Source organism: Ictidomys tridecemlineatus, chromosome 4 (genome assembly GCF_052094955.1).
Source record: "Ictidomys tridecemlineatus isolate mIctTri1 chromosome 4, mIctTri1.hap1, whole genome shotgun sequence".
Classification (NCBI taxonomy): Eukaryota; Metazoa; Chordata; class Mammalia; order Rodentia; family Sciuridae; genus Ictidomys; species Ictidomys tridecemlineatus.
The window spans coordinates 126,881,688-126,896,110 of record NC_135480.1 but is presented as its reverse complement, the minus strand read 5'-3'; the positions used below and the strand labels follow the sequence as shown (position 1 = coordinate 126,896,110).

Sequence of the window (14,423 nt, the reverse complement as noted above, 5' to 3'; positions counted from 1 at the left end):
GTGAGGTTTCTTAAAAGATGTAAAAAGACATCCTGATGGCAATAATCCATCAAAGTGAACTGACTAAAGAAGGCAAGAAAGTCACTAGGACCTTGGGACTTAGGAAAGATGTGAGAACACAGGATGTCTGGGATGCAGAATTGGGAGGTCTGGCAAGTTAAAGTGTGATGGAAAGTGGTTCCTTGGCTGATCTTTGTAGTATTGGTTTAAACACAAATTGGTTTATCACATGCTTCCAAATCTAAGGAGAGCAGGGAATTAGAATTGTTTCTGCAGTGAGGGACTATAAAAACTTGGGATAACTGAACATTTTCATTATCCTTGTTATCCTACACCTGACAAATGTTTAAAATATTCACTTCTGAAGAGTTGAGATGACCTAAGATGTTTGCATTCACACTAGGGTTTTTACTGTAGTCCTCGAACACTGACTTCAACACAAATGAGTGTCAGCTTTTGGAGGACCAGGTGATGATATTATACAGCAGCTCCCCGAATAAGATACAGTACCTGCAACATCTGCTTAAAATTCAAGAACATTAGTCAACCTTCAAGGACAGCATGGTGCTTTATGTCACCCATTGACTTATAGAATGAACTCTCATAACCAGAGCAAGGAGATTGTTACATCAAGATTGTTCTTTACAGGAAAATATAAGTGTAGACCATTTGGTAAACTCTCAAAACTACTCTTAAACAATACTCTCAAAAAAAAAAACAACTGCTGTATTGAGTCATAAGACTTAGGTGAATATGTGTTTTCTGTGAAAAGGTAGATCAGGGAGGTTCCAGTACTGTTATTTCACTACATTGTTGAGAGAAATTGGGGGTGGGGGGCTTACATCAGAACTCTTCCTTTGGCATGTCTCTTAAGGTTATGTGGGAAAGCAGCTTGGTCATAAAACAGTGACTAATTCCATTAAAGCTTTAACTTAAGGCAAACCCAGTATCCTTAACCAAAAGGTGAAAGCTGAGTCTTTAGGAATCTAGTAGGGGGTGAAAGGAAAACAGCTAAAAACAGTGAAAGTTATGAACACAGTCTTAAACATTGAGCAGAGTACTTTATTTCTCAGCAACTCTATGCACATTAAACAGATGAATAGATTTTTTTCCTAAGTGAGAAAGCAAGAGCAAATTCACGTCAGCTGTAAGACCGAGACACAAAGGGAAGTTGGGAAAGGACTGAGATAAAAGTCTTCTAAGGTTCCCTTCACATTGTTCTTCAGTTTGTCCTTTCCGGATGGACAAATCTTAAATGACTGCATAAAAGGATATTACATATGAGTAACATTCAAGTTGGGGACAGTCACAGAACACACAGAGACCCTGCCTTTGGTGATTGCAGGGCAATATGGACCAGCTCTCCAGGTAGAAGTCCCACAACTTTTGGGCCCAATTTTCCTCTCTGAAAATCACGGTGTTAATCAAATGACCCCTGAGGCCCAAGCATCTCAAATCCTGTGAATTCTTCTACTTCACCCTTTAGAAAGAGTCACTGAAAGTCATTAGCATGACTTTGCCAGTGATTGGCAAGTGGTAAGAGCCTGCTTACCAATAGTATTGACTGACTCACACTTAATGCATTATCACTGAATTATGATTAAAGTCATTTCATTAACCTTTGATTTTCAAATCATTTTGTGAGCTAAATGTGTAAACTATGACAAAAACAACTCCTGCATTTCTCTCGCCTTTCTAAACATTTCCAATTTATAACACTATGACCTTCAACATCAACCAAGTTTTTTATTTGACTTGGGTAATAAGAAGCTGCACATCTGTCCTCAGTGCAGTACCTGTATGTCCATGCTCTGCTGTGGGCATGCAAATGCCAGCTCTGTTAAGTCTAATTCAGTCATTACTTGACAATACATACTTACTGGAAAAGGTTTCACTCTGCCCACACACATTAAGCAAAGAAAGTGGAGAGCAAACATGTTCAAATTATAAATCACTTGGTAGCCTCCTGTACATCAGAGAAGACAGTTTTATATGAGTAGTCTTTTCAAAATTACCACACAAAACATCGTTGTATTTAGGCTCGTTTAAAACTGTTTTTGTTAATAGAGCCCTTCGCCATTGATTGTCTGAATCAATCAGCTAGTCCTTCAGTGTGTGCCAGTGAGAACAGAAATAGGGGCTGATTGGCACTGACACTTGGCACAGTGAGAAGGGGACTTCCGAGGGAACCCAGGAAGTTCTCTGTGTGCAACCCATCTCTCTTTCATCTGAGAAGGACTCTCCTGCAGAGCTGGATTCCAGAATAAAGAGGTGCTAGTGTCACCACACTGGAAGAACTTGTTTTCTACTTTTGGTGTTGATCTTCTAATGAAGTAACTATTAGCCAGAAAAGTTTGACAGATTTTGACATTCTAGCGCAGACACTTTAAAAGCACCCCCCCAAAAAACTGTCTTAATCCCATTTTCCTACAGAAAGTAAAACTGTACAATAATCATCTTTAGATGTACAATTAGTACATTTCACAGTTTTGAGTACTCAGTCACTTGTGAATATTTTGTAGTGATCTCTTTTCAGTCTTGATGTGATATATGTGATTCCAGTTTGTTTCAGAGTGTATGATTCTGCTTTTCATGCTGATCAAGTAAATTTATGGTCTCTCTCTTCTGGTCTTCAGCATTAAAAACTGAAAAGGAAAAAAGTTGGATAATATTCTAATATTAAACATGTTGAGAAATCAATCTGGGCACATCCCATTCCACTAAGTTCCTATAAACTGAGGACTGTATCTCCCATACCAACGTTGTACTTTGGCATTTCATTTCAAATCAAGAAGACAACAAACAGATGTATATGGCCAACAGTGTACTATGAAACAAAAGCTACAACATCTAAAAACCTGGCAGTGGTTTAATACACTGAAATAAGTCCATGGCCCTCCAGTGCTGTATACAGAACTGATGTGCCTTCCATCAACAGGTCTTACTCAAGGACATAAAAGTCACAAAGTTTTATAAACTATGTTCCATATTAGAATGTTAATTTAGGGGCTGGGGGTGTGGCTCAGCGGTAGAACCCTCGCCTTGCATGTGCAAGGCCCTGGGTTCGAGCCTCAGCACCACATAAAAATAAATAAAGTAATTGTGTACAACTACAAAAAAATTTTTTTAAAGTTAATTTATGAATTAAATGACTGCCATATTAAATTAATACTGTCTTATAAAGTTGGAACCAATGGCTTTTTCATCTACTTTCTCGGGGCAAGCAAGGTTTTAAACTCAATGACATAATCTTAAAATGATGCCGAAGCTGATGTTGAGGACATTTCTTCACTAAAACTATCTTAAAAGACTGAAAGAAAACTTCTTTATTGTTTTAGTCAGCTTTTTTTTTGCTGCTGTGACTAAAAGATCTAACTAGAACAATTTTAAAGGAGGAAACTTTTCTTTGAGGGCTCATGGTTTCAGAAGTCTTAGTCCATAGAAGGCCGGCGCCATTCCTCAGGGCTCAAGGTGAGGCAGAACATCATGGCAGAAGAATGTGGCCAAAGGAAGCAGCTCATTTAATGATCAGAAAGCAGAGAAAGGTCTCCACTTGCTAGATACAAATATATACCCCAAAGCCACACCCCAATTCCCACCTTCTCCAGCCACACCCTACCACTTCAATTACCACTCAGTTATTCCCTACCAGGGGATTAATTCACTGATTTCTGTACGTTCTTGCACTGTCTCACATGTAAGCTTTTCAGAGACACCTTACATCTAAACCATAACATTTACCTTGCCTACCGCTTCACAAGGTCCAACCCTTAGTAGGACACCTGGATGTAAGGGATGAAAGAATACCTGACTTCAGTGCAAAGCCAAACATTTAGTAGCACATTAGGCTCAATTCCAAGGGTGTGACAAGACCATGAAACAGGCTCTTCACAAATCAAAGGACATCAGTGGAGTCAATGAAGTACAAAGAGTAGAAAGATGGAGATAGCTGTGTTTGCTTAAAATTCTCCCCACTCATAAGGTTATCTAAGTAGTCCATGAAAATAATTTAAAAATCAAGTTAGGAGTTCATTTCTAGAAACTCTAAAACAACTCTGCCAACTTGAACAATTGGCATCCATCCCTCTAAGTATGAAAGGCATTTTCCAAAAATATTACTATGGGGTTAGACAATCCCAAATGGAGGGACTTTCTACCAAACACCTGGGACACTATACTTCAAAAAAGATGAACAGAGTTAATAAGAAATAAATACAAAACAGTTCCAGGTTAAAGGATACAAAAGAGAAATGACAACTGAACGGTTTAGTTTAAAAAGGTTTGGGATTTAAGTGTGAGTTTATAGTGTACTTAACTCAACTGAACTACAAAAAAGGATATTATTTGGACAGCCACAAAATTTAAGGAAAGTCTACATAGTAGATAACAGCACTGCATCAAAACTTCTTTATTTGGACAATTGTATTGCAGTTAATGAAGGCTATATAGTAAAATCTAAGTTCTCTGAAAAGTTAAAAATGTTAAAAATATGAAACATTACAAATAATGCACTGTTCATTTGGTGGTATAAGACAGCCTCTGTAAGGTCAGAAGTCAAGTGCAGAAACAACTCCTGGAGGTAATAAACAAGCTGGCTGTGACCATAAAAATTTCTGCTTCAAGTCTGAAGATACTGGTCTTCCCTCAGTTTCCAAAGGAGCAGGGGTACAAAACCGTGGATTTCACTGAAGGTGGAACCTCCACATAAAACTGAAACCCCAAAGTTCAAAGCCCTAATTTAAAGGTAATGGTAAATAAACTAGTGAAGAAAATGGGACATCAAGAAAGATTACTGTCCAATGAGACCACTTCCAACAAGATAACCACAGGCGTACAGTCTGAATTCATAATACCCTACATCATCAAAGAAACTAGAGGGTTTATCTTAAAAGGTTATGAATTTTAATGCCCTTATTTCAACTGGCAAACTACCTTCTCAAGGAGTGTAGCTGTCTTCAGACTTCCCTTGGATAAAGTTCCAAGGAAACTAGTGGCTCACAGTGAAAAAAGCCTAAAAACATAAGGAAACTAAGTGCCATGGGTGAGAATCTGCCATAGAACTCATGAATTAAAGAGCAGATAAAGAAAATCTGGAAGAAAAACTTGAAAACATTTGAAAAGATTTTTCTTTTTTGAAGAATGTTTTTGAGGAAATAATTGATATACAGCCCAGAGAGGCAGAGATAGAAAATATGAGGGACAAAATAGAGGCAAAGGAATCAAAAACAAGAAGCACACTCCTATAATCCCAGTGGCTTGGGAGGCTGAGGCAGAAGGACTGGAAGTTAGAGGCCAACCTCAGTAACTCAGCAAGACCCGAAGTAACTTAGACCCTGTCTCAGAAAATAAAAAGGTCTGGGAATGTGGCTTCTGGTTAAGTGCCCTTGTGTTCAACCCCTGGTACAAAACTAAACTAAACTAAAGAAGCATTATTCAAGGTGACATTAGCTGAGCTTTCCTAGGAATTAGGCTTAGCAGGTATTACAGCTATCATACTTAAAACAGTATAAAGCAGGGTAAGCCAAAAGAGAAATGAATGGCAGAGAAATGAGAAGTATAGACTGATCAGGGGTGACCAGACATTTCATTTGTTGGGAAATTCCCTAAATGTCACTGAAAATAAATCCTCCAACAGATGTCTTGGGCTTCTTTCTTAGCCCTTGCCCTGCTCCACTGTCCCTGTGTTAAAGGCTTCTAAGAATATAGTCTTCTTGAAATGACTCACTACTTACAGTGTTATTGACATTGGTTGGACAAAGTGAAGGACCAGAAAGGAGAAATGAAAGGTGTCCCCTCACCACCATTATTACCATTCAAGTTTTTGTCGTTCCCTGCAAGGGCTGCCTGCTTGTCTGTTTCGGATTCTGCCTCATTTTCATCCATGTTGTAGTCATCATCTGCTAGTCTCTGCTGGTTTCTCCCTATAAAATCAACACATAAAACACAAGCTACATTATTTCTCTTGTGGTGCCACAGAAACACCAGGACGTGGATACTGGGGATTACCCAGTCATCCTTAACAATCAGATCCTTGTTACCTCTCAGGAAAGGGTGTTTGCTTCTAGTACAAATGCCATGTAGGAGTGTCCTTATGAATGTTCCACTAAGCTCTGATTCTATATAAAATAAGGTCCTGGCAGCTGGAGACACAGCTCAGTGGTAGGTACAACAGTCTGCCTAACATGAGAGAGGCATGGGTTTGATCCCAGCACTGCAAAGTAGGGGATGGCGGAGAAGCCAGGAGCAATGGCATTGGCCTGTAGTCCCAGCAACTCAAAAGGCTGAGACAGAAAGACTGCTTGAGACTGGTCTCAATAACAGAGCAAAACTGCTCAAAAAAGAAAAACAGGGGGGCTGGGGCGTGGCTCAGCAGTAGAGTGCTTGCCTCGCACGTGCAAGACCCTGGGTTTGATCCTCAGCATCACATAAAAAATAAAAAAAAAAATGAAATAAAGTCATTAAAAAGAAAAAGAAAAAAAAGAGCAGGGGGGGGATCTACCTAGCTAAGTAAACCAAAAATTTTTAAAGGAACAATCATCTCTCTCTAGGTTAAAGGAAAGTACCACTGTTGTTTTAACGTTTCTTAGAATGGCTCACTGCTCCAAGACAGGGAATAGAGTCAGTACTGTGAATCAAAGGATAAAACTGTCCACACAGAATTGGATCATTCAATACCATGTTCATCCCTAGACAGAAGAGTGGCCAGAAAAGAAGACCAAGGCAAAATACATTCAAGAGACCCATTCAAAGGGTTTAACTTTAAACCATTTATTTTTTTTAGTATTTATTTTTTAGTTGTAGGTGGACACAATATCTTTTTATTTTATTTTTATGTGGTACTGAGGATTGAACCCAGTGCTTCATGCATGCTAGGCAAGCGCTCTACCTCTGAGCCACAACCCCAGCCCCTCTAACCGTTTATTTTTTTATATAGGTAAGCAAGCCATTTTTTTTAAACATGCCTGGAAAATCTGCTTTCGTTGTTTCTCTGTACTCACCGCCTGATGGAAGCAAAGCACATACTAGCATATACTGTAGGTTTTTTCTTCAGAAGAAACCATCACAACTGCATCTGGAAACAGGTGCAGTTAAAAAGCCACATAGGCCTTTAACTCTTAAAACTTTGTGCTGAGGGGCTGGGGTTGTGGCTCAGTGGTAGAGCGCTCGTCTAGCACATGCGAGGCCCTGGCTTTGATCCTCAGCACTACATAAAAATAAATAAAATACAGTTATTGTGTCCAACTACAACTAAAAAATAAATATTTTTTAAAAAAACTTTGTGCTCAATGATCTGACACTTGAGAGTCATAGGATAATCCAACAGTATGTGTTTTCCCTCCCACCCTCCCAACATGAGCATCTTATGGCTGGGCAGGTATGTAAAGCAGTGACCTAAGCAGTGATGCCTTTAGCGAGAGGGTGAAAAAACACAATTGTTTCGGCCAGGCACAGTGGCACACACCAGTAATCCCAGTGGCTCAGGAAGCTGAGGCAGGAGGATAGTGAGCCTCAGCAAAAGTGTCTCAGTGAGACCCTGTCTCTAAATAAAATACAAAATAGGGTTGGGGATGTGGCTCAGTAGTTGAGAGTATCCCCGAGTTCAATCCCTGGTGCCTCAAAATAAATAAATAAATTCTTTAATTGGAATTTGGGAGGACATGTTCTTCCAAGAGAGAAACAGAGGTGAAAATGAGATTTAATTAGTAATCAGGGTGACTTCTACAAATGAACACATTCCCAACTTCTGTTATTTGGTTTATACCAGAAAATAGGTTTCATGTCTTCATCAGTGTTCCTGGCTAAGGTGGAATGGAAATTTTCCACAACTTCAAGGCACTGAAATAATAATTCAGTTGATCTCATTCCAACTCTTTTCTTTTTTCTATCTTTCTTTCTTTTTTTTTTTTAACAGTACTAGGGATTGAACTCAGGGGTTCTACCACTAGAGCTACATATCCTCAACCCTTTTTATTTTGAGAGAGGGTCCTGCTAAATTGTTGGGGCTGTCCTCAAACTTGGCCTCAGCATCTCTAATCTTTGGGATTATAGGTATGCACCACCATACCCAGCCCCACTCTTTATTTCTTAGGAAACAAAAAAGGTAGGATTCATGTGGCTCTTTTTCAGTACTCAACTAACTCTAACTGCACTAACTCTCGCAGTCCTTACTTCCTTGAGTCATTCACCAGTACTGTCTGTACAGTACACCACATGAAGTAGAGATACAGAGACAGGCCTGTGGGTGGTCCTCCTGCCTGCAGCTGAATTTACTCTGTTAAGCACCCACCTCCAGGTCAAATACCTACAAAGTCTCCTCGACTTCCTGTTAACATTGTGTCTGAAACTTGAAGTGCTGTAGTGTACACTGCTACTCTTCTTGCCTCCCACTTTATAATGAATAATAAACAAAGGAGGAACTACCAAATCTTAAATTGCATTTGGAAAAATTCAACAGGATGCATCCAGTGTTGAGAGTGAGATCAAGAGGGCTGCGCGTACGAAAAGCTCACAGGTGACACATGGAGCCTCTCACCTTCCTTGGCAGCGTCCTGTTCCTCCTGCCCATCTCGAATAACGAGTTGGTCACGCTCAGGGTCTTCACCCTCCTGATTTTCTGGCGCCTGTGGAGTTTGGCTGAGTTCTGCTCCCACAAAACCTCTTCCAACCACAGGTTTGTCTTCCACACCCTGTTCGTGTCTTGGTTCCTGGGGTGGCAGCAGTAGCAGGCTGTCTCTCTGAGGCTCCTCCTCACTGACAACCTGAATCTCGTTGGTTTCCTCTGTGCACAGAATACAGTTAGTTCACCAACACTAAATTTTAACAAAATAAACAAAAACCCCCAAATCTGGGGCCATTCAATTCCCAGAGTGTTTCTGAGAAATGGGGACAGGGTGAGCTCTATACCGGGGGGCAGCTGGGGAGCTTATTTTTACGACTTCCCCAACAGACCCCTCTGTGCCACAGTTCATCTTCAGTATGAGGAAGAGACGTTGTTTAGCAAAGTAATCTGGACTAAATTATCTCAACAACCTACAAGTCCTGGAGGAGGCGCTGCTGTGTTATGATCATATCTGTTAGAGACTCTTGGGAGCCAGAGCTTTTCATCTTACAGTCCTTTAATCCTACAGTCCCACTGGTGTCCTCAATAAAAGGACCTTTACTTACACAGCTGCCAAAGAACAAGGCACTAAATTTATAAGGATAAGATGTCAGCAAGACAGAGAAGCCCTGTGGCCCCAATTCCAAGTGCCCAGAGAGAAACCTGCACCTGTCAGCCCCATTACTGAGCTCAGTGGCTGGCTCTAGCCACACACTCTGCCCCTCAGAGTATCCATATGCAGTAGGAGAACAGGAGCTGCTACTACTGGTTACATTGTCAGGCTCTGCTTACCTTGCTTACCTCGTCTCTTCAAATCCAAAACCACCTCTAAACTGGGGGCCGGTGTCTGGGACTTGCCTTTGCCTGGCACGTTTCCCTTCCCTTGCGGCACCTGTGTCTGTGGCAGGCCTGCTTCCTGCAGTCCGGGCGCAGATTCACCGAGAGCCTGGGGCTGAAATGGAGCACAGGACAGCCAGGGTAGGATCTGGGACCAGAAACCTTATGAGAATCTCATGAAAGCAATGCACAACACACCCTTCCCACAAACGAGGACACAGGAAACCCTGAGAAATACCACAGTCTACCATGATCCTGCTGTCATGAGGCATAAATCAGAAGATAGGTTAAGTTCAGGTCCTCCGAAAAGCACTTGATTTTCTGCCTAATTTTCCACTCTGAACAGGAAAAAAGACATGAACAGTACAACAAACCAACTAGACCAAACAAACATATATGTCAACCCAAGAGAAAAATTTACATTCTTCTCAAGTACACATGGAACACTCCCCAAGAGGGCCATACAGCAAGCCTCAAGGGTCTAAGTGACTGCACTCACACAGAGCAGGTAGAAGGAAGGTTTTGCCATCATACAGAATGAAGCCACAAATCAGTAACAGAAAGAAATCTGAGAAATTCACAAATGTGCAGGTATTAAGGCATTTCCAGTAACCAACGGGATCACACAAATCGTAAGCCAAATTAGAAATATACTTTGAGAAAATGAGAACAAGAACACAGCATGGGAGCCGGCTGAAGGCAGCACCGGGAGGGACACTGACACTTCCACACATCCATATCAAGACAGACTTCCGGTTTCTAGTGGGTTGTGTAAGGAGCGAGGTCATCACTTGGTCCTTACAAGTAAAAAGCTGAACAGACTGGAAAGCCATCAAGTCCCCTCAAATCTTGTCACAAAAGAGGTGAGGGCACAAAGCAAAGCCCTGCCCCTAAGACTTTAGAAAGGAGAGCCGAACACAGAGTCACGGCTGACCAGGGCAGAGACGTGGAAACCGGTGCGGAGGCAGGGAACCGGAACTGTGATTATGAACTGCCAGAGGCTCAGTGTGACAGGCTTGAGGGTAGCCACTCTGGGGGGTCCAAGTCACGACCTCCAGGAGCTCAATCAATTCCCAAAATGAACACCAGAGAAGGCTTCTGGTAGTGGAAGGTAGAAAGGAACCATTCAAAAATAGGCCAGAGCACCCTATGTCCCTTCACAAGGTCCACCTTAAGTCACTGTGCTATTTATTATCAGAGGCTGACCATTGCCCATGTCAGTCATCCTGACACACGTGGGGGTGCTGGGTTCTGGGAAGCATATGTAAAGTTCCCAGCACAGAGGCAGAGGCTCACTGAGTGAGACCTCAGAGGACTACAGAAATGCCTCCCCTCCATCACACCTCACCAATACATTACTAAGGGCCTATTTACAGCAGTCCCTTTTACCCAATATATCATGTCCAGCACCAAGAAAAACCTGGAAGGCATTCTACAGGGAAATAAACTCAATCTGGAGGGAGCAAGTGTGAGAAGCAAACACGGCAGAGGGTAGCATTACCAGACCAGGAATCTAAAACAAATCCAAGTAATATGCTGATCCTTTGGTGGATAAAGCACACAACAGGCAAGGAGAAAGACAGGCAGTGTGGCAGAGAGATGGAAAACACAAGAAATGCTAGAACTCAAAAATTGAAGAAGAGCTGGGGAAGTATCTCAGTGAGAGAGTGCTTGCCCAGCAGGTGCCAGGTGCCAAGCCCCAGGTTCCATCCCTGCAGCACCACAAAATAATAATAAAAATGCTAACAAAATTGGAAGAATGTCTTTTATGGGCTCATTAATACCGACACAGTCAAGGAAAGAACCTGAGTTTGAGAGGATTTTTAAAATTTATTTATTTTAATTAGGTATGTATGACAGCAGAATGCATTTTGATTCACTGTACACAACTGTAGCACAAACTTTCATTTCTCTGATTGTACCCGATAGAGCATTGCACCACATGTGCAGTCACACATGTACCTAAGGTAATGATGTCCACCTCATGAAACATGAGATGATGAACATGAACATGAAAGGGTGCTGGATTCTGTCAAATGCTTTCTCTGCATCTTGATAATTATGATTCTTATCTTTAAGTATATTGATGTGATGAGTTTTATTTATTGATTTATGTATGTTAAACTTTGCATCCCTGGAATGAACCAACTTTGCATCCCTGGAATGAACCCCACTTGATCAGGGTGCACGATTTTTTTATGTTTTTGTATGTGATTTGCCAGAATTTTATTAAGAATTTTTCCATCAATGTTTATCAGGGATATTGCTCCACAATTTTCTTTCCTTGATGTGTCTCTGGCTGGTTTTGGTATCAGAAAGATCCTAGGGTTCCCTCCTTTTCTATTTCATGGAATAATCTGAGGAGTACTGGTATTAATTCTCCTTTTTAGTCTTGTAAATCTCAGCTGTGAATCTGTCTGGTCCCAGGCTTTTCTTGGTAGGTAGGCTTTTCACGGTGTCTTCTTATTTCCTTGCTTGAAATTGATCTGTTTAAATTGTGTGTGTCCTCTTGACTCAGTTTGAGTTATCATACGCCTCTAGAAGTTTGTTGGTATTTTTGAGGTTTTCTATTTTACTGGCTTATAAATTTTCAAAATAGTTTCTAATTGTCTTCTGTATTTCAATATAGTGTCTGTCATGATATTTCCCTTTTCATCATGAATTTTAATAATTTAAATATTTTCTCTCCTCCTTTTCATCAGGGTGGCTAAGGGTTTGTCAATTTACTTATTTTTTTCAAAGAACTAATTTTTATTGTCAATTTTTTGAATTCTTTCATTTCAATTTCATTAATTTCTGTCCTGATTTTAATTATTTCCTGTCTTCTACTACTTTTGGTGTTGGTTTGGTCTTCTTTTTCTAGGGCTTCGAGATGTAATGTCAGCTCACTTATTTGTTGACTTTTTCCTTCTTTCAACGAATGAGTTTAATGCAATGAACTTTCCTCTTAGCACTACCTTTATAGTGTTCCACAGATTTTGATAAGTTGTGTGAGAGTTCTCATTTACCTCTAAGGATTTTTTTTTTTTAATCTCCTCTCAGATGTATTCTGTTATCCATGCCTCATTCCAAAGTATATTGTTTAGTCCCCAGGTGATTGAGTAACTTCCATTTTTTATTTTGTTGATTTCTAATTTCATTCCATTTTGGTCGGGTGTGTGTGTGTGTGTGTGTGTGTGTGTGTGTGTGTGTCTGTGTATGTGTATCTGTATTTTTTTGTATTTGCTAAGACTTGCTTTGTGGAATAACATATGGTCTATTTTGGAGAAGGATCCATTTGCTGCTGAGAAGAAAGTGTATTTGCTAGTTGATGGATGGAATATTCTATATATGTCAGTTAAGTCCAACATATTGATTGTATTATTGAATTCTATAGTTTGTTTAGTTTTTGTTTGGAAGATCTATCCAGTGGTAAAAGGGGTGTGTTAAAGTCACCCAGTATTATTGTGCTGTGTCTATTTGGTTCTTGTAGTTGAGAAGGGTTTGTTTGATATACATTGATGCCCCATTATTTGGGGCATAGATATTTATGATTATTATGTCTTCTTGATTTATGAATCCCTTAAGCAGTACAAATGTCCTTCTTTATCCCTTTTTACTAGCTTTAGTAAAGTGGATATATCTGATATGAGGATGGAAGTCCCTCCTTATTTACATGATCCATGTGAGTGGTATGTTTTTTCTCATCATTTTATCTTCAGTCTGTGGATGTCTTTTCCTGTGAGATGAGTCTCTTGAAGGCAACAGATTGTTGGGTCTTTTTCTTTTAATACAATCTGTCAGTCTGTCTTAGTTGATGAGTTTAGGCCATTCACATTCAGGGTTATTAATGAAATATGATTTGTATTCCCAGACATTTTGATTTTTAACTTGACTTGGCTTCTCCTTTGATTGGCTTTCCCTATGGTGAAACTCCTCCCTTTGCTGATTTTCATAGTTGTTTTTCATTTCTTCCTCCTGGAATATTTTGCTTGAGAATGCTCTGTAGTGTAGGCTTTCTCACTGTAAATTCTTTTTTACATGAGGTTTTTATTTCATCATCAAATCTGAAGCTTAATTTTGCTGGATACAATATTCTTGGTTGGCATCCATTTTCTTTCAGAGCTTGGTATTATGTTGTTCCAAGATCTCCTGGCTTAGAGGGTCTGGGTTGAAAAATCTGCTGGGATCTGAATTGGTCCCTCTATATGTTATCTGATTCCTCTTTCTTGTGGCCTTCAAAATTCTATCCTCATTCTGTACACTAGGCATTTTCATTATAATGTGCCTTGGTGTAGATCTGTTGTAATTTTGTACATTTGGTGTCCTGTAAGCCTCTTGTATTTGATTTTCCAATTCATTCTTCATGTTGGGAAATTTTCTGATATTATTTCATTGAAGAGATTGTGCATTCCTTTGGTTTGAATCTCTGTGCCTTCCTCTATCACAATAATTCTTAGATTTGGTCTTTTGATGCTATCCCATAATTCTTGGATGTTCTGCTCATGATTTCTTACCATCTTCGCTGTGGTCAACTTTATTTTCAAGACTGTATATTCTGCTTTCATTACTTGATGCTCTGTCTTCCAAGTGATCTAGTCTGTTGGTGATACTTTCTGTAGTTTTTTCTTTCATTTATCGTTTCCTTCATTTCAAGGATTTCTGATTGTTGGGGTTTTTTTTTCTTTCTTTCAGTATCTTTCTTTCTTGAAGTAATCTTTTGCTACCTGTATTTGCCCTTATCTCTTTGTTGGAGTAATTAATTTTTGCCTGTATTTGCTCACTTAGGTCATTCTTTAATTTGTAGATTATTTTAATTATGTACATTCTGAACTCCTTTCATCAACTGTGCTGTTCATGGATTCTACTATTGTAGTATCTTAGTTTGTTTGGGACACTTTCTTTCCTTGTTTTTTCATGTTTTCTGTGTATCTTCCTTTCTTGTAGTGCAGATCTTTGGTATTACAGTTTCTATCCTATAATCTTGTAGTGTCCCTGTAGATTACCA

At 39.9% G+C, this 14,423-nt stretch overlaps 1 protein-coding gene across 1 annotated transcript in view; it reads right to left on the bottom strand.

Moving 5' to 3' along the window:
- Positions 1-1,041: 1,041 nt before the first annotated feature.
- Golm1 (golgi membrane protein 1) overlaps positions 1,042-14,423 on the bottom strand; it is a 66,189-nt gene continuing 52,807 nt past the window's right edge. The window contains exons 7-10 of the mRNA XM_078047388.1: positions 9,392-9,551; positions 8,534-8,779; positions 5,811-5,921; positions 1,042-2,645 (exon numbers count right to left, since the gene is read on the bottom strand). Of these exons, the coding sequence (XP_077903514.1) occupies positions 2,569-2,645; positions 5,811-5,921; positions 8,534-8,779; positions 9,392-9,551 (594 nt within the window). The 3' untranslated portion in view covers positions 1,042-2,568. The remainder of the gene's footprint in view (positions 2,646-5,810; positions 5,922-8,533; positions 8,780-9,391; positions 9,552-14,423) is intronic.